General features: G+C 39.4%; 1 protein-coding gene across 1 annotated transcript in view; it reads left to right on the top strand.

Moving 5' to 3' along the window:
• Nucleotides 1-2,617: 2,617 nt before the first annotated feature.
• LOC139732733 (integrin alpha-9-like) overlaps nt 2,618-25,807 on the top strand; it is an 80,919-nt gene continuing 57,729 nt past the window's right edge. Inside the window, exon 1 of the mRNA XM_071643583.1 lies at nt 2,618-2,790. Within this exon, the coding sequence (XP_071499684.1) occupies nt 2,618-2,790 (173 nt within the window). The remainder of the gene's footprint in view (nt 2,791-25,807) is intronic.

A 25,807-nucleotide genomic window follows, 5' to 3' on the forward strand; every position in this document is an offset into this window, starting at 1 on the left:
CCGAAAGAGGTTTGTCCGACAACCAAATCCAATCACTGGGGGCTTTGCAAGGAGTTATGCAGTCCCAAATCACTTGTGACCATTTCAAAGTTTCATGGTTGGAAAACTTTATAAAATGACTATATGGGTGCTAATCAAACGATTGGCTGAAAGCTATCACGTGACCAGTATTTATACTGCCTTGGTCCGAAATGTACTTTTTACGGGACCAATAGTCATAGTATGCTAAATGATCAGTACTGCCAACTGCTCGTATGCGCACAGCTGCGTTGTCTGCAATGTGTAATATACACTCAGCAAAAAAAGAAAGTAAACACTTTTTCGAGGTCAAATTTTTCATAGAAGATTTTTCTGAAAATCAATGTATTAGATACCATATTAAAGGTAATTTAATGGGCTATTAAGCTAATAGGTTAATTATAAAGAAAACTTTACGCATGAGTGAGCACATTCGTTCTTGTCCTCCAAGGCACAAAATTAAAAATTGACATGTTCTCTTTCATCTATTTGCAAATGCCCTTCACGATAACATTGACAACAAAAGACCAGTTTAACACAATGAGAGACATGAATGAAATAGGAAAAATACATTTTTGTTCTCTTTATCTCTTTATAACCTCTAAGAAAACAAAGTGGGAAACTAAAGAGGAAAAATAAGAATTTTCTGTCAAATCAAACTTCAAATGACATAGGGAATAATAAGCATAAAGATGGTTGAATGAGCAGAATTTCTTTATCTATTTCTTTTAATCTAGTGATTTAAGAATCCATGTGACAATTTCAAGAACCAAACATTATTTACAATTTCCCAATTTGAAAAAAAAAACCCATCTAATTTCTACCATTTTTTGTTAATTATTACTTCCTCTTTCATTTCATTTCACTTTAGATTTGACATAAGATGCTTTATTTTCCTCCATTATTTTTACCCTTCATTGATATTTTGGCCTTTAAAGATATCATAGAGATCAAAGGTTTATTTTTGCAACTTAATTCATGTTTCTTTTTGTGTGAAATTTGTTGTTTGTTCTTATTGTTCTATGGAAGAGCACATACGCATGAATGACAACTTGTTCAGTTATGCAATTTTTACTTTTGTGCCCTGGAAGAGAAAAACAATGGTGTTCACTCATGCGTAAAGTTTCCCTTTTTGTTGATCTACCAGGTTGATAGCCAATTAAATTACCTTTAAAGGTAGGGGATACCTTTTACAGAACTCCCAAAAATGCAGCAAAACACTTAATATGAACCTCAGGGGACTTGTTTAGGCCACTGCTTAGAAATTTGGAAGTCAACAGTTATCTACAATTTGAATAATGCACAAAACTCAACTACTCAGTAGTTCTGTGTGTCAGCCACACTTAAGCCTTTTTGTTGCAGTCTTCTGTATTTTTTATCTATAAACACAAATCTAAAAGTATAAGAGCTGATGTAATAACATATAGAGTGTGTGGCAAGAATGTATATAGAAATGTTTGTAAGTTTTGATGAACTTTATTCACAAAATATACATGATGGACACACATGCAGTGCATGGGTCTGCAAAGGTAGCCTAGTAATGTACTGGAATTTACGGTGAGCCCCGAAAAGAATTCAATTCAAAATCTAACGGTCAATAAAAATGTACTAAATGCTACCTTCCACTTTCAATACTTTATGGGAGTTTCTAAAATGATACTCTCTTCAACATACCACTGTGTTTATACAACTCTTCATTTAAGGCATGCAAATGGGATTCCCTACCTTTAATGTGGTATATAATACATTAGCTTTCAGCCAAACATTCTATGAGAAATCTAAACTTGCAAAAGCGTGTACTTTCTTTTTTTGCTGAGTGTATATGCCATTTGTATGCATTGCAATATTTGTGTGCGCGGTTATAAGCTAGTTTGGAGCTGAGTGCTCAAGTGGCGAAGGAATCTTGCAAAAATAGTTACCGCGGAATTTAAACCATGTCGACAGTTCAACTTTAAAACTGTACCCAAAATGCAAGCAAACTTATCTTTTCTTGATGAAAATGCTTTCTCATACACTGGTAAGAGGGACCACTCTCTTGCACACACCATGCACCAACAGACCCCTTTCCGATCGCGCGTTTCGCTCCCTCATAAGGTACACCCTATATGCAGGGAGGTGGTTCCCACACCAGTGTATATTTCTAGTTTAAAACATCTGATGTAAGAGCTAATGAAGGTTCTTCACATTTCTTGAGGATGTGTACGTATCGTATCACACTTTATCCAGAAATATCCTCGAGTATAGAAAAATGCACAAAGTTGATTACTGCATAGACTTCATGTATGATTTATCATACGTGGATGTTGATAATATGTTCTATATACTATACCAGAACTGTTATGTTCAGATTAACTTTGGTGGATAATTTTGAGGGGTTGAAAATTTGGATTTCTTATCAGCTTAGTGCACAGATTTGGGCGTTTTCAATGCTGTGTTTGTCTTTTTTTATTTATAATGTTGTATTCTGGTTGTATCAGGTTGGTCGGTGCTTTTTCGTATATGTTCGTAACCAAAAGAATAACCAATTTCTGTCACGACGTTTTATTTTCCAGCTCAACTCGTCGCGTTCCTCACCGAAACTGCCTTTTACTTAGGAATCATGTGGAATATGAGGACGATATTGCAAATCGCGGCGTTGTTCGCCCTCGCCGTGCTCGATCACACGAGCAGTTTCAACGTCGACCAGACCACGCCCATCGTCTACAACAACAACCCCGCCGGCTCGTACTTCGGGTACTCCGTTCTACTGCACGAAAACCGCCAGGGAAAATGGTGAGTGAAATCCACAGGATATAATGAATGTTGAAAAATCTCTGTATAAGATGAATGGACGTTCAGTTGTGAAGGATTGCTCCCTACGTATATAAGTGCCAAGAAATGTAAATCTGTAGCCAGTCAAATAAATCTTCAATTGTGCCTTGTTGCCAACAAATCGGAATAATTTTCTCTGATATGATATGCACGTTGGCTTAAAACGAAAGCACTGTACAACTTATGACAGCATTCAAAATGCGTAGTTGATGGTTGTATTATAGTGCTGCTGCTAATTCTAACTCATGGTTCGGGGTATGTGTACAGAAACTTAACCGCAAAATATATAAACTCGTATCTGTGTTGGTCCAGTGAATGCAGAAATATCAGTGGAATGCTTCAGTGAAGTTTGCAAAAAATTATTCAGAAGTTCAGAAGTTGTGAGTTTAGGGTTAAAACCACATGCCGTCATCGCTGCATAATAGGGCATCAAAAATCGAATGTGATTTCAAAGTAGGGAGCGAGATTTAAAAAAAGAATCGAAGGAGAATACCACATAATTTTATTGTCAGTTTTCTAGCATGATGGAAGAGCTCGTGAACTTACCATCTTCAGAAGACAGGAGGAGTGATATTACCCTGATATCGTACCCTTATATGTCAATAATAAATCGATGGAATGTGTATGATAACAATTGAAAATTTATGGAATTCTATACTTTCTTTACATCGAGCGATTACGGCACATAAATCTACTATAACCAAAACTTTAAAAATTCTTAACTTCTGAACGAATTGTCAGATTTTCCTTGAAATTTTATAGATGTTTTCAAATAGTTCTGCGGTCTATAATGAACCCACTTCATAAGTATCCTTCCGGGAATGAATTCGCCCATAAAAGAAGTATATTAGACAGATGTGTGTATTAAATGTATGTCAAAAGATGAAAATAAGAGATCCGTAGGCATCCTTAGCGTCCAACAACTTTTAATGGCTGCAACAAATTTTGGACGTGACACGCGTTTTCTGCAGGGTTTCATCTTTTTCAAGGTTTCGCTAATAATACAACACAATATCTCCTTGTCATCTGTTGCGTACTGGAACCAACACTTCCTCATCTTATAATGTATGTCTGCATGCATACTGTATTTAAAATTGAAGAGTATACACTACGATTTGAATCTATGTACTTATACAACCATATTTGTATGCGTGCTTGTATGTACATTGTCTGTGTATGTATTTATCGATGGACGGATGGATGGATGGATGAAGGAAGAGGGAGAGAGAGAGAGATATTGATAGGTAGAGGGAGGAAGAGAGAGGAGATGTGAAGGGTTGCTAAGTATGTGAGATATGAGACTAACCTCTCTCATTTAACCATATATACTCAATTCTTTCTCTTGTATTTTTGTTGTCTAAGTGATTGAACACATCAATTCAGAGGATTTTTTTTTTTTTGGGGGGGGGGGGGGGGGGGGGCCGTAACTCCCGATGCATCTCCTTTGATATGATTGTTTTTCATCGAAGGAATCATGCATATATGAGAAAACCTACAAGTGATACAGTTTCGGTTGAGGTAGGTCTTCAGGTCTCCAATGTTTTTTGATGATGATCTTTTCTATTTTTAGATGATCAGAAACCTCTTACCGTACTATGGAAGAGCATTATACTTCTAAGAGGAATCCAAAGTTTATCTGATGAAAATTGGTTTTGAAATGGCTGAGATATCCAAATCAAAGCTATCCTAATAAAAGGTGGGACCCATCTGACATATCAGAATCGCTTTGTTTTTGCTGTGTGTTCGATATCTCAGCCATTTCAAAACTGATTTTCATCAAATAAACTTTGAATTCTCCTTAGAATTGTATGCTCTATAACATTTCATAAAGCGGTTTCTAAGGATCTCGCAAAGAAAGTGAAAGGCTGAATCCTCACCTCCAGTAAGACTATACCATTCCTATAAGCCGTTAATTTTACTCTGAACGCCAGCCATCGATCATAATGCACTGTCTCATGCTCATGGCGCTCGCTCACAATCGTTTTGCGGAGATAACGTTTGTTCATGTCAAGATATATGTTTGGTCGCCGATTTACAAATACAATGTACACCACAAACAGCGTTCAGATACTACCACCTTGACCGCAGCTTCCGTCACAATCATCTTCGAATGACCTCTTTTATTGGTTAAAATCCAATATCAAAAATAACGAATGCACGTTTGATAGGACGATATGTATATGTGTGTGTGTGTGTGTGTGTGTGTGTGTGTGTGTGTGTGTGTGTGTGTGTGTGTATATGTCATTGACTTGCAAAAGCCCTATGGGCGAAAATTCGTTAAAATAACGTCTTTCACTGAGTTTCCCTAATTGCTACTGTTGTGAATTAACTAACTAACAAACTATATGTTTGCTAAATACAACATGTGCAGCGTTTTAGAGTATACCTTCGGAGATGAACCCAGAGACAGAGGTATGGCTTAACCCTCTCACAACCACGACGTCATAATGCACTGATTTAGTGCACCTACAGGTTACCTACGGTATTGAGAGAGTTGAAAAATACTTGTGGTTTTCACCTTGTCCTTTGTTGTGCAGCTCTCCGCATGGTCAATGGTAGTATGACAGAGTAGGCCCTAATGGTGTGCGATTTGTTACTACTGTAGGGGCCTACCTGCTCAACACGGATTGCATCAAAAGACTAGGGACCAAATTCCATCAAATTTCTTTGTATATTTTATATGTGTGTAATTTTCTTCCAGTAGTTGTTTGAATGCTGTCAGTGACTAAATTAATAAATGAATAACTACAAAAAAACAAAACAACCAATCAACCAACAGAAAAAAAGAGAGAATAAATCAACTTTCTAACTGGCGTTGTTGAAATGCACACTTAAATATGCTAATTATGTGTCATATTTACATCTTATCAAATTCTTTCCGTTTTTTTTTTCCACATTAATTTGATTTACGATGTTTTTTGATCGAAGACTTGCTCAGTAGAAACAGTAACGTGATTAGCGGGACTCCTGATACAATTTGGCATGGCAAACCAAATCAAAATCAAAGACTCTCTGCGTCTGGTCCATGTTAAGCGTCATTGCCAATTAAGAAGAGTCGGGTCAAAGGTTCATTCGACCTGAACTTTCTATCGAGGCGTCGAATAATGCGGAAAATATGAAAAGAACAACCACAACGACAACCCAACAACAACAACGGCATTAACGCATTTTGTTTTGCCACGTTTGTGGTTGTTGTTGTTGTTTTTTGTGTGTGGGGGTGGGGGGAGGAGCGCACGGGGGAAAACTTGGGTCACAAGTTTCTTCGGATCCTTTTGTGAACATATGGATATGGCAGAAGCGGGAATCTCAGCTTTTATTCACGTACAACAGCAGGATGTCGTGGTCCTCATGGTCACGTAACTCGATCGAAAGAAACTCAGTTTTGGTCTCACACTGGGACACTGTCTCAGATCTGGTTTAAAGTAACATAATAATTTTATGTGGAAGCGACGCGGGAAAAAAAAAAGAGCGAGCAACTTTTGATTTGATGCGCATAGATCGCCGTATGATAAGCTAAAATATACAGAAATAATCTTCCATGCATATTTTTGTTCCAATCCTGAAGATGCGTACGCCTCGACACTTCACTCATTCTTCGCGTTGATGCTTCCACCAAACACGTCGCACAATTTGATCTCCCCCCCCCCCAAAAAAAAAAAAAAAAATGTCTTACCGTTCACCGAATGCCACTGAAAGACCGATAGGAGATGGTAGCTCAAACGTGGTATGAAAGATTAAGAAGTGAAAGAATCCATGAATTATTCCATGCTCATAATTATTTGTCAATTTCTACATTCAATATCTACATGTAAGGCCTACATCCACTAGGTCGACATGTTCATGATTTCATCCATATCCATATCCATATCCATATCCATATGTCTTATCATAATGTCGTGTGAACGTTTTACATCGATTTATCTATTCGTCCCTCTGCCTATACTTGTTTATGATCAGTCTACCGAATCTACGTAGATAGTTAGCAAACATCAATCAATTAGGTTACTATGATGTATGGTATTGGACTCGTTCAACATTTCCTTCATAATAATGCTATGATAACAATAGTTTCTGGCTGTGGAAATAGCTCAATAAAAGATCATGATATACACAACTTCTTCATACAAGTCCACGGTAAAACGCGCTATTGGTAGATCATGATAAATTCAAATAGGGCCTATATATCGGGTCGTAGTAGCCATTTTTTGTTTTGTTTGGTCAGCATGTGATGCATTTTGTTTTAGTGAGCGATCTGAATACTAAAATGAACAGAATAATATTTCAGGAACTGTAATGAAGGCTGAGAAAGGTGTGTGGTCTACACCTTCGAAATTACCTTTGAAATCTGTCTTTAAAACTGAGAGACAATCTCATGTGGTATACGGAGGTGTTTAATTCAGAGTCAGCAGTGACCAAAATAATATAGAATGTTAGTTTAATGGCTGTCGAAAGGGATCTGTGTTCCCGTTCGACAGGATTTCTCAGGTGAAGGCTGCAATAACAGTGCCGCGTAAGTTTATCGGACCCAGATCGTCTTCCCATGTCAAATATAGCTGCAGAAGATTCCACTTTCTATTATGAAAACAAGATGATTTCCCAGGACCATGCAGAGCTCGCAACTTTGCCCTCATGTGGACCATCCGTGCACAAGTTATAAAAACGTCTGTATTGTGTTGGTATAGAGTAGAACTGTCTTGATGATATTTTTGATATGCTGCATTTTTTGTTTCACTAAAAGTAGCAAAACAAAAAGAAGTTAAAAACCAGCCATACCTCGGAGCAGAGAGGTTGAAAACAGGGAGGTTGGTTGCTATAGGAGCATCAGAGGTTGGCTGTGTATGTGCATGCAGATTACATCACTCATGCGCGTGTCATTACCAAAGCTTATTCCGTATGCGAAGATTAATTTCATAACTAATCTGATTTCTGGTGTGATTTGAAGAACATGTGCGTAACGTCTGCCCCGCGAATTGAGTAGACCTGCAGATTTTTATTTTTTTCAATGGACTTCGCGTATGAGTCATGTACTTCATTCATGTATTTAGTTTTTGGAAGGGGAGATCGTCTGACGGGAAGTGATGCTTTTACCATCAAAATGATGAATGGTGACTTATAGTGTGGACCGTTGCTTGTGCATTTTTTTTGTAGCTTAAATTACCCTTGCTTAGCTCGCATATCGTCTTTGAAGTGCTATGTGTATATAGGCTTTTAGTTCTATCACATTATTTGCAAACGAAAATCTCAAGCTAGACATAATTATGTTTGGAAGTGAGAATCGATGCTTTCGCGTAAGTATAGGATAATTAAATGCTAACGGGCGAATGCTAACAAATATTTTTTTTTTTATGATACAGCTGTCTACTGACAAGTGCTAGCAGTAATAATCAACTAGTAGACTCTTTGTTCCAGAGACGAATGGACTGTGCTTTTATCACACTCACAGAACCCGAAAGAAAAGAAGAGGTTTACTTTCAATTTTCCCGATTTTAACAATCCAGACTGTTTGAGCTGTAATTAGAGATATTTTGATTCTGAAAATATGGGGGAAATGTAGAAGCTTTGCGCTAAGGAGTTTTCTGTTGGTACGTAACCCCCGTTCTTGCCCGTTCAATTCCCTGTCGTCATGGTCGTTGAGCAGTTCCAGTCAGAGACTTTTCAAACTTCCATGATAATTGACTTCACCTATAGTTTCCCCTCTATAGATGGTATAATACGAGCATGTGCCATGTCTGTGTTTCGAAGGACAGTTGTAGTACAGTCTATATGGTTGTTGAGTATGCGGTATAGATTATGAGGGAGCAGAAGGAAAGTCACGAACTTCGCAGGTGTGTTGATATTGTCCGGAGCAAGGAGATGAGACGACTTCCCTGTCCAGAGGTTGGTTTGTTCAGGGAGGTGATTTCACCTCCGTGGTTTGTTGCAGTCACCTGTAGTGGCATCGTCGAGGCGGTATCAACCGTTTCGCCCTCAAGTTCAGACACAAGTAGACACAAGTAGACACAAGTCACCAGCGTCGGAAGCTCCGTGCTATACCGGGGAGGTGGGCTCCTTCCAAACTCTAGGCGCTACTATGGAGCTGTAGCTCCTTCGGTGCTACAGTTCCGTATAATACTATACAAATACACATGAATGGTGACTGCAACAATTGCTCCTGTCGAATTTTCTCCGATATAACTTAGGGTTAGAGCTATGGGTTGTGAGAAGGTTGATGTGAGGACAAGGATAAGGATTAGCCTGTATAAGGTTATGTTTGTGGGTAGGTTTTATGTGTGGCTTAGCGTGCAGATATTTCATGGCATTGGGAGCAGTTGTCGCTGGAGCGAATATCATGGAACCCACATGATTAGCTCCATGTTATACAAGAGAACGTGCCATCAGTTTCTTCCTTGAATAATTCTCCTAGACATACTCATTCCCAGAAACCAATCTGATGATTATTTGAGTGCCCTAGAAGATATTAGTTCCTTGGATATCGAGCGAAGCCACGTTTCTAGCCTGGAAAACCCGTTACTTTAATTATATGCATACCGCCCTCGTGTGAGTAAAATTTCATGTTGATCTCATCATCCCCCTCTCTCCTCCCAGGAAGGTTATCTCTTACACCTCCCTGCTTCCCCTGTCTCCGTCCTCTCTCCCCTCCCTCTCTGGCTGCTCCTGTTCGTTTCTTTGTCTCTGGATACCGCCCTCTGCTTTTCATGAAATCTTCATCTTTTTATAGGGACATTCCGCATCAGCTAGAAGTAAGACTGATAAGAAAGAGTGAAATTTCATGAGCACAACAGTGAAAATGTGTTCAAAATGGGACAAAAATTAAGGAAGTTGAACTGTTTTTGAACAGTCATGATGAATATGCAAATGAATGAGGTGATGATGCCATTACTTCATAGCTTGCCACATAGTCTACAAGGTCTATACACAAAATCCTGAAACTTCCATCTTTTTTTGTTGATCATACGCAATTATACCCCAGTCTCAAATTCTAATATTCAGTTTCTCAAACTTCACAATTTCATTACTTCATTAATTTTTATCCAAATTATGATGACATTTGTAATAGTGTGCTAGAAAAATTTTACTAGTTCTTTTCAGAATATCTTTTAACTGGTCAAGAATTCTTCTTTTATTCTTCTTTTATATTTTATACGCCGACCAGATGCAAAATTGCGATGCCGTTTATAGATAACGAAATGAAACGGTGATTCTATCATTATGATTCTCTTGAAATGAGCTTTTAGGATAGTACAGCTGTCAGTATACGTAGCCAATTGATAATGATCTCCGCTCGTGAAGTAGACATATTATCCATGAAAAGAATGATTGAAAAAACTGCACACAAAAGAACAAAGTTGCGAGGAAACGCTCGCAATTGCATCTTGGGTAAGTGTTAAGCTTCCACTTAATGTCAGTTTCTATGCAAGGAGCACCACAGCACATTTAATATTATGATATTATGTTACGGGTGCACTATTTCATGTTATATAGTTTATTGGCACGAAGGCTGTGAACATATGAAAGATCAAGTTTGACAATGCTGGCTTGTAGTTTATTGGCACAAAGGCTGTGAACGTACGAAAGTTCAAGTTTGACAATGCCGGCTTGTGAAGAAACTCAGTAGCAGAAGTGCAAGGAAACTGCCAGGGGAATTTTACTGGCGACGGCTCATGACAGCCGAATGTGTTTGTCTAGAAAATAATATTGCCACTCATATTGCAGGCATGGGGCCAGCTGGCGTGATTTCCAAATCATCGCGATTATAGCAAGCGTGTAGCTGCATGAATACCAGCAAAATTTTGTCGCCCGTGCAAACCTCACGGATGTCATGATGGTACGCTAACGGTTACAAACTTTCATTTTTTTTCGCTCGTTGATCAGTAAAAGTCTGCACGAATTGATTGGTACCTTCCCTCCACCCTCATCCCCTTTGCTGCTATGGGGTCGAGTGCCTAACTGTCAGAGGAGGTGTCAAGACAGTCGTGATTGCCCCTGATTGGCATCTTCCTTCCTCCCGCCAAAAATAGAGTCGTCTGTCCAGTCACTACGGGCTGGGGGTACACGTGGGGAAACCACCGTATATGTTGGAAACCCGCGCGCCTTTACAACCAAGGAGTAGTATACTATTTTATACCTCCTTGCATGGTACAACTCAACTCGTATAGTATACCGTTAGCGTATCATGCACCCCTTATGAAAATGGTATAAGTGTATATGTGTTAAAGGGAAATTCTGGACCTGTTAACAGTTAGTCTGAAAATAAAAAGTTAAATTTTGTGGGCGCAACAATGGATTAAGGGAAGAATCAGCTTTTTGTGATTACACGTTACATACATTGTAGGTCTACCTTACATCTATTTTGTCAGAAACCCTTGCTTGCCGAAGCTTTTACACACCCACGGCTGACTAGAAAGATATGAGGTAACAGTAAACATTTATTCAGTGCTTGCGAGCCTGACGTGGCGCTAGCTACGATGACCGTTGGTCAGTCCCTGTGTCCTCAGTCCCAAGCGACCCTACATGACACATCAGTGGATATCTGGATTGGTCACTTCCCGTTCTCGAAAATCGTATCAATGCCTGACCATTCACTGACCAGTCATATCAAAAGTAATACCACCTCCATGCTAATCTGCAAATCATGTGAGAGCTGTCGACATGCAGTCTTATGTATAATGCCCACAGTATATTATAGGGCCTACAGACTACAGTATGTGATATACAATGTATATTCTATGTGTATTCATACATTAAAGTGGAATATATATATACATAGAGGTGTAGGCCCATATGACAAATGTGCTTTTTGTGAGGTGGTATGTCCGCATTACATTATATCCTTTAAAGCTGTAGGGAAGTGTGAGTTATTCTAGCTGAATTTGATGATATATCATTACGCTTGTATATCATCGAGTATGATTGATATACCTATTAATGTATTACCACCCCAAAAAATGGTACATATAATACCATTGCTAGGTGGATACTTCCATTCCGCATTCGGATGACAATCAAGAGACATCACTCTTTCTTTTCTTTTTTCTTCCCAAACTCATGTAGACCTATATAGCCGCATAGAAGAAAACCTTTTTTGCCTGCTGTATGATTTTTTTTTGTTCGAACTGTAGAGGCTCTGTGGGGGCCCGACAAAGAAGGAGACCAACATGTCTTTTGAAGGCACTGGTAAAACAGTTTGGAAAATCTGTGCGGCATGGTCCTACTTGTTTCCCAATGACTGAATATGACAGAAAATCTGAAAGAAAAAGTAATGTCCTGATTCTCGTGTCTTGTGACAACCCACACACAATGGGGGAAATGGGTGTAAAGAGAGGATTTTTATGATTTTAATTTCACTTATGTATATTGTAAATACTTATTAATTAAACATTCTACAATTCCAATTTGAATGAAACTTTTGTTTTCTTAATTTACTCTGTTATATTTAGATAAAGCCAAATTGAAAATGAAGTGGATTTGGTCTATAAACGTGGAGTGGATTTTAGCTTTAAAAGATCCTCGTTTTAGAAGTGACAGTTGACCCTTGGGAGGCAGATTTGGGTCGTACCACGGTCGTACTTGAGAAACCCTTTCTGAATTGGGTCTGTACCCTTGTGGCGATGAAGTGATTTCTGAATTACCGACCACCCAAGCGAGTACTAATGAAGTGCCTGGCCCTGGGTGCCAAAATACCCCCACGTCACATGAATATGAGGTATCCAATAGCCTCGTGCTGCCCATTTGGCCCCCCCCCCTTCCTCTCCTCCTCCCTCATACCACTTCCCTTATCCCCTCTTCACCCCCCCCCCCTTTATTACCCTTCCCTTATTCCCTCCCTTACTTCCTCCTCCCACTGTCACTGTTAGTGGCACAGGTCCAGGGGCGCACCGGGCATCCCCCTTGAACTAAAATTGGGGAGGGGGCGTGCACCTCCCTTTAATTCTGTAAAGCCCCCTCCCCCCTTTACGAAATTCCTGGATCCGCCCCTGACTGTGTCCCTTTAAGGTACTGTTTACCAGTAGGAGCAGTAATTTAAGAAATGATCGAGTTATCCATTATAGATGCTTATGTGTAGGTCAGTTGCAAAGCATCCTACCATATAGGCCTACCAACATTTCGCAATAAAGCATAAAATATAAGAAGATGTCACTATTTTTCTCAATAAACCATTATAACTGCAGACGGCTTATTCTAGAAACAATCTTATTACAACTATTGTTCAGATTTTTTTTTTACATATGAAAAATGCCTTACATTGATTACACTGATAAACATTTTTACATTTGTTATTTCTATACTATCCCTAACTCACATTTAAGAACTTTTTTGAAGCACAATGTAAAGCTGGGATTTTTTTTTCATCTACCAATTAGATGGTAAATAAGCCTTTGATATTGCGTGATGGTGACGCGTCGCGTATATATATCGTGAACCGTGGACTTTCTCTTATGTTATGTTCTTTTGGGGTCGAAAGTTACTGTCTTCTTTCGATTTAACTTTATCCAGTACAGTCAAAGTTGAACATGTACATTTTTTCCCTATTTCGGGGGGGGGGGCGGCTTAGGGGAGGCGGATGTGTAAACAAAATGAGCGTGGAGGCACTGGTTACTGTAAAAATGTCATGATTGACAGCGCCAACTTTAACTGTTATGATATATTCTTATTTTGCTCAAAAGTTAATGTCTTCGTTCGATTTCAGTTTATTAAAGTCAAATGGAATATGTTCTTCTTTGCCCTTTTTTTCGGGCGGGGGGGGGGGGGGGCTAGGGGAGGCGGATGTATAAAAAATGAGCATGAATGGCAATGGTAACTGTAGAAAATTCATGATTGACAACGTCAGTCAATTATAGTCAAGTTCCTTATACTTGAAGTTCACTCACCATAAACTAATTGGATCTTGGCTCGTAAGTTTGAATGTGTCTAATTTATTTAATATTTGTATTGTCATCTTGCAATATACCTTCAAGGCTTTCAGCATGTTATTTGAAAGGATCGCCCTTTTCTTTGCTTCACTAGTTCTTTCGCAAGAATTTCTTTATAGGTGACATTTTAGCATTAGGGTTCAGATTCGAAACTTACGTCCCTTTTATCGCGAAAAGCTGCCCTGCGTTCAGGTTGGCTTTGCCAATGAGAGTAATATCAAACCAACAGATGACTCAGAGACACGTCGTATGAAACAAATGAAAGAATACAAGTTAACATAAAAGACAACAACATTAGAGAGTCCCATTCTTTTACAAAAAGAAAAAAGGAATGACACTGGTTTTAATCAAAAATACCCATTTGATGAGCTGAAGATGCCATCATCCAATTTATACCTCATCTTGATCTGTGTATAGGCCTAATTTGTCCTATTTTGGAAAGAATATTAAAAGCTTTGAAATAGATTTTGAAAGTAAAACTTTCCGCCTCAAATCCTTGGCGAAGTTTAAGATCGCGACCTTGAAAATCTCTTGCCAGTGTGACCGGGCTGTTGTGAAGTTCTATCCAGTATTGATGATGAAAGGGATTTGTAGTTGTTGCTAAATTCGATACAACAAAATGTAGAATATTTGCATGTACGATCAATGGGAGAGGCGATGATAACACAAACATAATTTGTAACTTCAGGTTTCCGTGTAGCCTTCATTCTTCGGAAGAAACCGCTTCCGTTCATTTTTTGTTTTTGTTTCATTTTGCTGTATTCATAAAATGAGACGACCTTTAGCCGCTGTAGTTGCTCAAGCCACCGTAACGCACGGTAGAATGTTCAAAACAGTTTACAGACAATTAAACACAGAGCTTGCCAAATAAAATGACATTGAAACTAATGTGAGTCATGATATCGTTGTCGGTATGTTTTAAAGGAAACGCTAGAGCCCTTTAATTGTAACGCCAAATTTCAGAAGGGAAACAGTGATTATGGAACAAGTATCTGAAAATGCGTTGTGTTTGCATTAGTTGTATAGAAACTGGCAACATTCTCCGGTCAGAAAAGGGAAGCCCAACCCCGAATGTTGGAGCCTGTTTATAGTGTGACATTACTCCGACCAATATGGAATGAAACTTTGCAAGCACGTTGGTAAATGAGTCAGCATTCCTACTGCTATTAACATGATTAATTTCGTTAAAAATTCTTTTACTGTTCGCACTGTGAGTAATGGGTGTTGTGAAGAGGAGTATTCAAGATTACAGATAATCATTATTGAACACCTAAACACACACTAAAAGTGTATACATTACTAGGCCCTAAGCATATATTCGTGGTATAGTGATATTCGTTGTTTAAACGTAAGTCATTTGTGTCATTGATGAGTACATTTTATTTCAGTATGACCCGCCTAATTACTCACAAAAATCACTTCATACGTGACAGTTACAGCTGTTTAGTGTTCAGACATTGTTACGTATATGTGTATAGTTGTATCAGGGAGGTGGAAGCACCTCCCTGGTTGTATGTAGGCCTATTATTTGATATTATTGTATGGAAGTTTGTGTGATTGTAATTTATTTATTTATTTTATTTATTTATTGAAACATATTTATACAGGATAAAAACGATCAGCTAAAAGCTGTTTTACATCGAAGTCCTGTGTAAAAACAATGCATTTTCCTGCACAGGGGATACATGTATATACTATAAAAGAGAGACCATCAAAAAGCGAAAAAAAAATCATTTTCAACAAATTTTAGAACAAAAAGGACTGCCGGACTGGGATACAAATGCACAATTCGTTAAAAAAAAAATATGAAAAATGCTAAGTTTTGGAGTATATTCTGCCCACTATTCACACCAAACAGAATCAATACACACAAGACTGAAACACGCAGTTTTCAGCAACCCCATTTATACAACACCAGACACTCGGTCAAGCCTACAGTTCACACACGGCACACTCACTTACACACGCGCACACACACACACGCGCACACACACACGCGCACACACACACATACACCCACACACACAATTACACACGCACACCATCAACAGACACACCACACACAAAACTCACTCGAGCACACACTCGCACCACATGCAGTGATACAACACAAGATGACATATCACAGGCAAATACTCACACAAACAATGCACACACACAATACACATTCTAGAAACACAACGTAATATACAGTACATTAATACGACACTGGCGATGGCATTATACATGTACAAAAAATGCGATACAACAACCTCCATTTCTATGTATAGGCCTACTGAAATACAGAGATGAAAATGTGTGGTAGGTGACCGGTAAAAAGTGACAGCCCGGCAGTTCAAAATAACCATTATAACAATTAATCAATCAATCATTGAAAATATAAAATCATACTTAATGAAATATCCGAGGAATCCCCGTGCAGGAAAAGCTCACAAAATTCAAATAAAGGAAAAAAAAAGTTTACAATCAATTGAGTACAATATTATTTGTTACTGAAATGTCACCAGAGAAAGTCAAATTTCTGTGTCGAAGATTGGGCCGACAATTGATACTCATATCATATTCGTTTTCGTTAGTATTGGTCTCTTGATGTTAGTGTTAGGACCGGTACGTGTATAATCATGATGATAGCCAAATTTCGCTGAAGCAGGGAGGTGACACTGGCGGAAGCAAGCAGCGAATTTGAACCAATGGAAGCATGAGGAACGTGAATTCTTGCATTTTCCTTCATTTTTTCTCGATACTGCTCGCTGCATGTTCCTTCCAGACTCTGAAAGGACTGTTCATTCTTCCATATGAGCAATCCCTGTATATATTATCATGGAGCTGTGTAGCTCCATGATATTACAATTAAACTATATCTGTTCGAGTTCCGCAAAATGTCATGCGAGTTTGAGCTCCTTATCATAAAAGGGGTAATCGCATTGTTTTTGTTTTTTTTTTGTTAGTAAAAGGTTGTCAAAGAATATACTTTTTGTCGAAGGCGTTGTTATTTGTAGTCACCTTGAAACGTGCTTTAAGCAGTCAAGGGCAGGGGATAGAGTCGTCACATCTGTTGAGGTGACGGGGAAAAGAACTGAGAGGAGTCAATAATATCTGCTCTACATTCATTCGTTCACGGAGAAAGGCGCACTTGGAGGTTGAATGTGAAAGAAGAATGGTTCTCCGTCAAGGCTGCTGCATGCTATGAAGAGGCGCTGAACCTTGGGTTAACGCTCAGCAGGTGCGACGCGTTAGCACATCAGAGTCGCAAAGTCAGCGGGAGAGGGAAGGGGAGGGGTGGGGATGAATGACACAGGCAGTCACACAAGCTCCATTGCTTGGATGGAAACATGTCAAATTATAGAAGGAGCAAAACGACGAGAAATCAGAGACTGAGGACGCTTCTTTTTACTGAACTGCTCTCGTTTGCACTCGATTTCCTTTCTCGTGATTTTGGCGGGTCATTAGGGGGTTGCTCGGCGCAGTGCTATTTTCGGACGACAATCCCCAACCGCTTCGAAATAGTTCGTCAAGTAATCACCGGTGTTCACGAGTTGCCAATTTTATATGCTCACGTTGACCGACAACCTGAGAAAACGTTTTTTGTGTGTATGGGAGTATGCGTGTGTGTGCGTGTGTGTGTGTGTGTGTGTGTGTGTGTGTATGTGTGTGTTTTGTGTTTTTGTGTTTGTTTGTGCGTGTTTGTGTGCGTGTGTGTGTGTGTGTGTGTATGTGTGTATTCTGCATGAAAAGCAATAATACACATATTTTGCATCGAAAAACATTTGCTTGCGACTAATTGCAAGTCAGCGGAAAACTTATTGAGTACGCACCTGTCAGTTTTCATATAAAGAGCCGTAGAGCTTAGGCCTATGTGATTGTCCAGATTTACTGAGACTATTTTTGTTGTTGGGGGGTGTTGATTTTACGTCATTTATTATAGTCTTCGGCATGGTTCGTAAACAGGAAATGGTGTTGTGGTTTTAATAATTTTGATAGGTGATACATGTACATGTACATGCAATTTCTGTTCCCTCTTGGGCTTTTATCCTCATAAAGATTATACATACTGCTTTAATAGTAACATATCGATTTTTATGCTTTGTTCTTGTTGTTTTTAGATGCATTAATTAGCATCAATCTGTCATCCAAGGAACATCCAGATAAATGGAAAAAAAAATGACGAACTTTGCCAGCTGAGGTGTAGGATGAACCGTTCAAATGGATGAGAAACACTCAAGCATGAAAAAGTTGTTAAAAGAAATACTACCCCAGTAATATGGACAAATCTAGTAAACACGATTGTCTACGGGACAAACGAAGAAAGTTAAATCCGCTAACCCGTATAATAGAGGAGGAGACATTTATTAACGGCCATTTTCAACCGCACATATTTTATAAATTTCTTCCAACAAATCTGACAGACACTGGTACAATGGTAACATGTAGGTTCACTGCATGCAGCTCAGATTTATTGTTGTTGTTCTTTTGAAAACTGAAAATAGTGGTAAGCCCCAGCAAGCCTCCTGTTCCATTAAGCGGAGTTGCACAAAGAGCATCGCAAACTGACGCCCACTCTTCTGACAACAGAACTTTGCCTTTAAAACAACTCTGCTCCCAGTCAGACTCGACGCACGCTTGTTGAGGACTCCGACCATCCCCCTTGGGGTACCTGCGCATACACACATGTGGAACCCCGTCTAGACGCCCTGATAAATCGGGTTACGTTCAAGGTTTGACTGTTTAACGACGAGTGGGGAGGGGGGGGGGGGGGACGGCTTGAGAAATGGCTGGCCCTAAGGCCAAGCTATGCCGAGTTATGGATATATTTTGTCCCAACATCTGTTGTGTCGTCGCGTCGGAGTTAACATGTAAAGAAAGGCGAAAACATGTTCGTTCATCAACGAAAGTGGTATTAACTATTATAGACGATATGAAGAACAAGAACGACAAAAGCAAAGGAAATTCCCTAACTAAACATATCAGTAGGCCTTCACACTGTACCACAAATGTCGGGTTGAGTTGTTTGTGCTGTTTGTACTATATTGTCGTCATACATATCACGAGGCCCAATTTACCGTGTCTTTTCGGTCAATATCAAGTCAATATGGAGTGCATCACTTCCCTAGTTTTTATAAAACAATGCATGCACATGGGATGTGCGAGTTTTCAATATGTGGGTGATGTTCGTTACTCGGATGGTCCGTTGATCCGAAAATGAAATAAGGTTCGTTCTTCCGAAACACTGAAATTCCTTATGTCAAGATATTCGCTAATTAGAAAATGAAAAAAAGTGTTAGTCAATCCGAACATTTGCAGTGATAATCCAAAGGTTCGTCAATCTTAATATAAAACCGGATTTCTAAGGCTTGTTAATTCGAAAAAGAAATGAAAGGTTCTTTAACTTTCCAAATACTCAAAGACGGCACTAACAAACATTGGGAATGACGAACTTTCGGAATAATGAACTGTAGCCCAACTTGTCACTTTATTGTATTATCAAGGTCAATCTCGTCGCCAACAATCTAGCGATCCTCAATGCTATTACCCTTCTTTCCCATGATAGATATCTATACCCGTATAAATTGGAAGAAACCACTACTATTCCAACAAGGCCGATATCGGGGAAACGAGATATTTATTTCTCCAGGATATTCAAATACTATGCTTATTCTGATTTTCTTTTGTAGCCCTTTGAAAATGACCAGCTGACAGTTTGGTCAAATTAAATATACGCCGTATAAGCATAGATTGTACATCTTGCTAATGCTGTCTTTCGTCCGCTTGCCGTTATCAGACTGTGTGTTAAATCATACTCAAGTGGTCATGGAATGTCGAATGTCTGTTGAAGCGGAAAATAATGAGCTTAAAACAGCATGGACACGTCGTGCTGCCACATGAAGGCGGGCTACCAATCTCTGTAGGTCTCCTGCAGTAAATCAATGATTACTGTGTGATTTATGATTTATCACAAGCGGGAAATTGTAGGCCACGCTATAACAATAAGCAAGATGTAACAGTTTACATCCTAATTATCCGATACAGATTGCTCAAGTTCTCGATATAAAGAAGTGTTTCAGACTAATAAAAGAAGTCGGTTGTGAATGCGTTCAGCAGCAGCACCTGTCATGCTAATCGAGTTATAGTTCTGTAATTCATGTAAATCTGAAACCACTATGGCAGGCCTATGATGAAGACACTATCGTTGCCCATGGGACAATTGAAAAAAAAAAACTGCGATAAAATGATGTTAATATTATTTTGACTCGCCAATTTATCTGTCGGCTAGAGATACAGCAGCCACTGGTTCCCACGTACTTTTTAAGTCATATGCTTGCCAAATGGCGAGGACGTTGGTGGGTCCAAATCGCCAGACTGCTCCAGTGATGATGTGAATCGTTGTTGTTTCCGACTCCCAGTGATAGTGTTGCTGGTTCGAGTCCCCTTCCAGTGGGAGGTGTGCCCACAACCAAGGCACTTTATCCTCATTATCTATTTCGTCCTTGAAAAAGGGAACTATATAGGCCTAACTACAATCGTTGGTCCTGTGGATTCATGGTATTAATCAAACGGGGTTACCTCTCTCTATTAGTTATGAATTTAATCTGTATGTGTGTTTTTTTTTCCGTAACTTTTTGGGTCGCAAACACAATTTCTCTCTTTATAGATTCGATTGTCTGCCGCGCCAAGACAATCAAGCGAAGAGCTGCAAGGGACACGCGTTCGATTTTCACTGTGACAGTCCATCAGTGAATACCGCCCTCTATGTTAGGAAAGTCCATCTTGATAATCAGCCTTCCTTTCGAATTGAGCTTCATGAGCATGATGAATATTGCGTGCTAAACCCTCTTGTTCTCATTAGCAACCACATGTATACTGCATGATATGAAAACTGCATCTTTTTGAAAGTGGTCCTTAGAGGGTTTAGCAGTACTCTTTAGTTGTTATTTGTACTGTGAAGTCAATAGTGGCCATACATATGAAATTTTGTGAAGTCCAAATATTCACGTGTGCTATTATGTTACTGTAAATCTCATCACGTTCATGATCCAAAAAATAATATTTATTCTCGAAAATCTGTATCTTGATTCCTTTCAACATGTCAGCTCTGATTTATGTCATGTATCTACATAATAATTATATGCAACTTGTCTATGTAGATGTTTTGTCCCCTGTGAGAGCTAAATATAATCCTACTTCTGACTCAGCGCGCCTGTGAACGACTGGATTAATTTAGCCCCTCGACGATATGTATACACGGATAACATAGCTCTTCATTCTATCAGCCATATAGGCCAAAACCTATAGGATGAAAAGGAAAAGGAAGAAATAAATGAAGACAAAGAAAAACAAGGTGAAAAAGAAGTAGACAATGATGACGAAGAAGTAGATCGTGATGATGATGATGATGACAATGACGATAATGACGGTGATGGTGTTGATATAGAGTGATAATGATTGCTGGAAGAGAAGAGAAGGAAGAGGATAAAGAGGAGGTGGTGGTTTTAGTAATAGCGAGGATATGGTCAAAGTTGAGGAGACGAAGAAGAAAGAGAAGGAGGAGGAGGAGATGGAGAAGAAGGTGGAGGAGAAGAAGAAGAAAGAGAAGAAGAAGGAGGAGGAAGAGGAGGAGATGGAGAAGAAGGTGGAGGAGAGGAAGAGGTGGAGGAGGAGAATGAGAAGAGAACAAGGAAAGGAAGGAGAAAGAGGAGAAAGGGGAGGAGGAAGAAGGAAAAGGGGGCTAACTTGGGGAAGAGTTGGGGGAGCTGCTGTTTTCAGTGCAGTCCTCATTCTAAGTCAGTTCACTGTTCCCTACCATGCAACTACAATTTGTGGAATTATGTGCCACAATTTTTGGCGATATTTTCCCCAAATACGGTCTTTCGTCCTCCCCGTTCGTCCTCGATTGGCATGGTAATGTCTTTCGTTGCTGAATGGCACGTTCAGGTTGCAGTTAAAATACATTATGATAATAATTACACTGTGCGCTGTGCGTATTGCTAGTCCGAAGTCAAATGTGTTTGGCCAACTGGCAAAATTAGGATATTTCAATGTCAACTTATCGGCGAATAGAACCCTTGTGATAATTATTATGAACCCTTTAATTATGACAATTACGACTTGAATTGGGCACAGGAAGACCTAACATATTTACATTTCCTATAAATGTGGTTATAATGATTTGGAATGCGTTCATCATGGAGTCTGGTCTATTGCCAACAACAGTGTCTCTGCCTACTGTGTAAAAGTATTGACAACCAAATTCTATTGTGTGTATTAAGTTGAAAAATTATGGTCTGTTTCTGCGCCAGTCATGCATTTGTACTGTAAATCCCTTGAAGGGTTAATGAGTAAAGAGAACACAAAACGTATTGATGTCAAGGAAACCTTAAAATTAATTCAAGAATGGCACAACATACATGTGTACACGAGTGGTTGTACTAATTGGGAAGTTAACCGTGGTAAATAGGAAAGCCTTTACAGATTTAAAAGACAGTTTTGGATGTATATTCATGAGCTGTTTAGATTTACAAGTACCATCGTGTGTGCATGTCTTATAGAATGCTGCGCGCTTGAAAACAGCCAACACAATGTGCAATGCATGCTTTTTGTATTCCTGGGTTATAGCAAAAATTACACAGCTCTTTTGCGCTTTGTACCAAATAAGATAATTCATCCTCATTATACTGCGAGTTAAAACCGTGTCAAAATATTGCAATCACTTTCATTAAAGTCTCGAAGATGACAAAATTTTGCTTTCAAAGTGAGCGCAGAATTGTTCAAGGTTCACGCCAGGGCACTTGAGTGATACGTCCGAGACATTGTATATTCAGCCTAGACATAGGGTTGAAATAAGACCAGAGTCTGTTACACCATGGGATATCCGTTTTCCCCCGGTTCGATTGTTTTAACATCTTTCTGAAGTCGCTGGCGTGCACTTGACTCCCAAGGAAAATGAAGCATGCGAGCCAAGAACGCGTCCTTTTGTTTTATTTCCTCTGCTTTGTTTTAGTTTCATTTTATCCTATATCATTTGTTTTCACGCCCCTTTTTTATTATCTTTACTCGTTTATAATTACTTTATTCACGCTTTTCCGCTGTGTAATAGTGCGACAATTTCAGGCATTTTTCAAGCTCAGTTAGTCTTGGTCAAAGTCGTTTTCTAGCTTAAGATGACAGTAATATTTAGCCATCATTCATACCAAATAATCATATCAATAACGTGGACATGTTCACCTTGTTTTAATTTCTTTTTCCTCTGCTGTGTCTGCTCATTGCAGGACGTGTGCTTTATCTTATATTGTTCATCTTCTTTGTCGGAAGAGTATCGGAAGAGTATGGCATCTTTCCAATTGCTCATCCTGCACGCGTGGTTACATCTGTCTCTCAACATCTAGCACTGCTTAGATCATCTGGGTCATCACAGCTTTTCTCTGAAAGGCCCCTTGTCGTTACAATGAATCTCTGTCAGTTTGTGAGGCCTTTAAATTTTTAGAACATATCAACGACGAAACTTTGCGCTCAGGCTCAGTTTCGAGGTCTGCGAAACTTGTGTGTGCAGAAAATGTTGCAAGAGAATTGTAGTACAATGTATCAGCGGGCATGGCGGGTAGCAAACCTGAACACCGATCTGTAGAGTGTGGATGGTGATAATGTAAACAAATGGTGACGGTGATCATGGTGATGATGATGATGATGATGATGATGATGATGATGATGGTGATGGTGATGATGGTGATGATGATGATGGTGATGGTGATGGCGATGATGATGATGATGTTGAGGATGATACGTACTAGTAAGTTCTATACGTCTGCCATCATTTCACTGTAGTTGTTTCAGTGGCTAAGCTAGGTATAATGTCTGCTAGTATATTTTTTCTCATAAGCTTTCACGTATAATCGTTCGTATATTAGAGTTGTATATCGAGTGACTATCCTTGGGAAGCAATAACCACGAAGTGAAAATAAGCAAGCGATCTTGCTTCTTTCTAAAGGACTGTAAGGATTATAATGCCTTTTCTGAGGACACTCGAACTGAGGACCTCATGCGAACACGTGGCTTGATTACCCGCATAGCCACAACGACTGGAACTTGTAAGGAGGTGATATACTTAGTACTAGGCGAGTACCTCCTTTGCCGCAGTTGCTATGCTATGATGAATCTGATCATTCATTCCTTCGTGGAATCTGATTTTAGTTCACTGGAAGAGCTGATATTAACAATTACGTATACATTAAATGATAACAGCAAGTTTGATATGTCACTTAAATGGTTGCACTAACCATCCTTCGGACTGAACGTGCTAAGCCAGCGACTTTTATCGAGAGACATAAGGCGCGTCATTCTCTTACAACTCTCCAATACAGCTGAACTTCCTGTTTAGAATGTTGAGGTGCCCCCTCCCCCTCCTCTGTCACCCTTTCTACACCCCTCCCCCTCGTCCCCCTCGCGTAAGGGATTAGGGCTAATTCCTATTCAGCGCATTTCCAAGGGGTGAAAGCGACGCCGATACAGCTTAGGGTCTATAAATTCTGGGAATCTTTTTATAGTTAGGGCAACTTTTCTCCTCCTCATTTCCTTTTGGTTGTCCCCTTTCATGTTTGAGTCATTACGGATGCTGGGGGGGGGGGGGGGGGGACTTCGTCACGGTGAAAACTGGGCCATTACCTCGACGTGGGGGTCGGTCTGATTGCTCACTAATCGTTGCTCACTGGTTGCCGCCACACTGAAAGCGAACGTCTTTGCCAGGTGCAGTTGCTGAGCTTTGTGATAACAGTGCAGCACCGAATGAGGCTGGGACCCTTTCCTTACCACTGAGTCATATTGTACTGTAGTGTACTGAGAACAAGGTCAGTACCTACCAGTCCTACTTTTGCTCTGACGTCATCCGGGTCTGTGTGACATAACATTTACAGAAAAAAAAAATCATGTTCATGATGGACATTTCCATCATGACTATGACCGTGATTCCTTATAGGCCTATATACTGAAATCGCATGTATAATATTCAGTCAAAGAGACATACCATAAATGTTAACCTTTAAAAGAAAACTGCATCTATTGATAATCAATAATGTGCAAATATGACATGGTATAATCTGTTCTTATTCATACCTTTAGCATTGGCATTTTCAATAACCAGAGGTTTTCTAAAGATTGGCCTGTAGTCCATGCAGTAATCTCATTCGCTTTCATTCAGTCGTTACAGAATATTTCCTTCTGGAGTTCTAAATTCTTCCCCTTGCCCCCCCCCCCCCCCCCATTCCCTTGTATTCAGGTCATAATTATAATTATGAAATACCCGTCTGAGCTAAAAGTAGATGCCAAATTTACGTTGTGCCAACCGGATTATCTCAATGGTCAACCCTCTTCTCCCCCACATTTCCCTTCCTGCGTCCCCCCCCCCCCCCCCCGCCATGCCCTTGATTACTATTTTCTGCACTTTTCCTCTTGTGTCAGATTTCATTTCAAAACCAGTTCGTCAGTTTTGAGATGAGTGAATGTACTCGTATTACTCTTTTTCTGTACATATTTATGGAGATGTATATAAAGCCTGACATTCCCTATGTACATCAATGTGCAGGGAATGCCATATTTTGCAAAATTGCGTTCTACTTTCAAGGTCATTTAGTGTTAAAGGGATCGTATAGTTTTGGTTGATACCTCATTTCAAGTTTCTAACATTTTTTTTGGTGAGATAATGAGAAACCTTTTATGAAATGTGAAAGAGCATGTAATTCTATGAGGATTTCAATGTTTAATTGATGAAAATTGGTTGTGAAATGGCCGAGATATCCAAAAAAGAGCGATTCTAATAAAGTGTAGGACCCACACTTTATTACGATTGCTTTGTTTTACTTCGTTTTTGGATGTTTCAGTCATTCCAAACCCGATTATCATTTAAGTTTATTACACATGTCAGTTACCGTAAGAGATAAGTGTGTGGTCAATGATTAAAGGGATGGCATAGTATTGGTGGAGATGAGGACTTGGCTTTTAAATTTTTGCGAGATGCCAAAAAAGAAAAACACTTATGAAATAGTACAGAGCATACCATTCTAACTGGAATTCAAAGTTTGTTT

This window comes from Diadema antillarum, unplaced genomic scaffold (assembly GCF_040938485.1).
Source record: "Diadema antillarum isolate AM-2024a unplaced genomic scaffold, OU_Dant_1.0 seq00000445_RagTag, whole genome shotgun sequence".
Lineage (NCBI taxonomy): Eukaryota > Metazoa > Echinodermata > Echinoidea > Diadematoida > Diadematidae > Diadema > Diadema antillarum.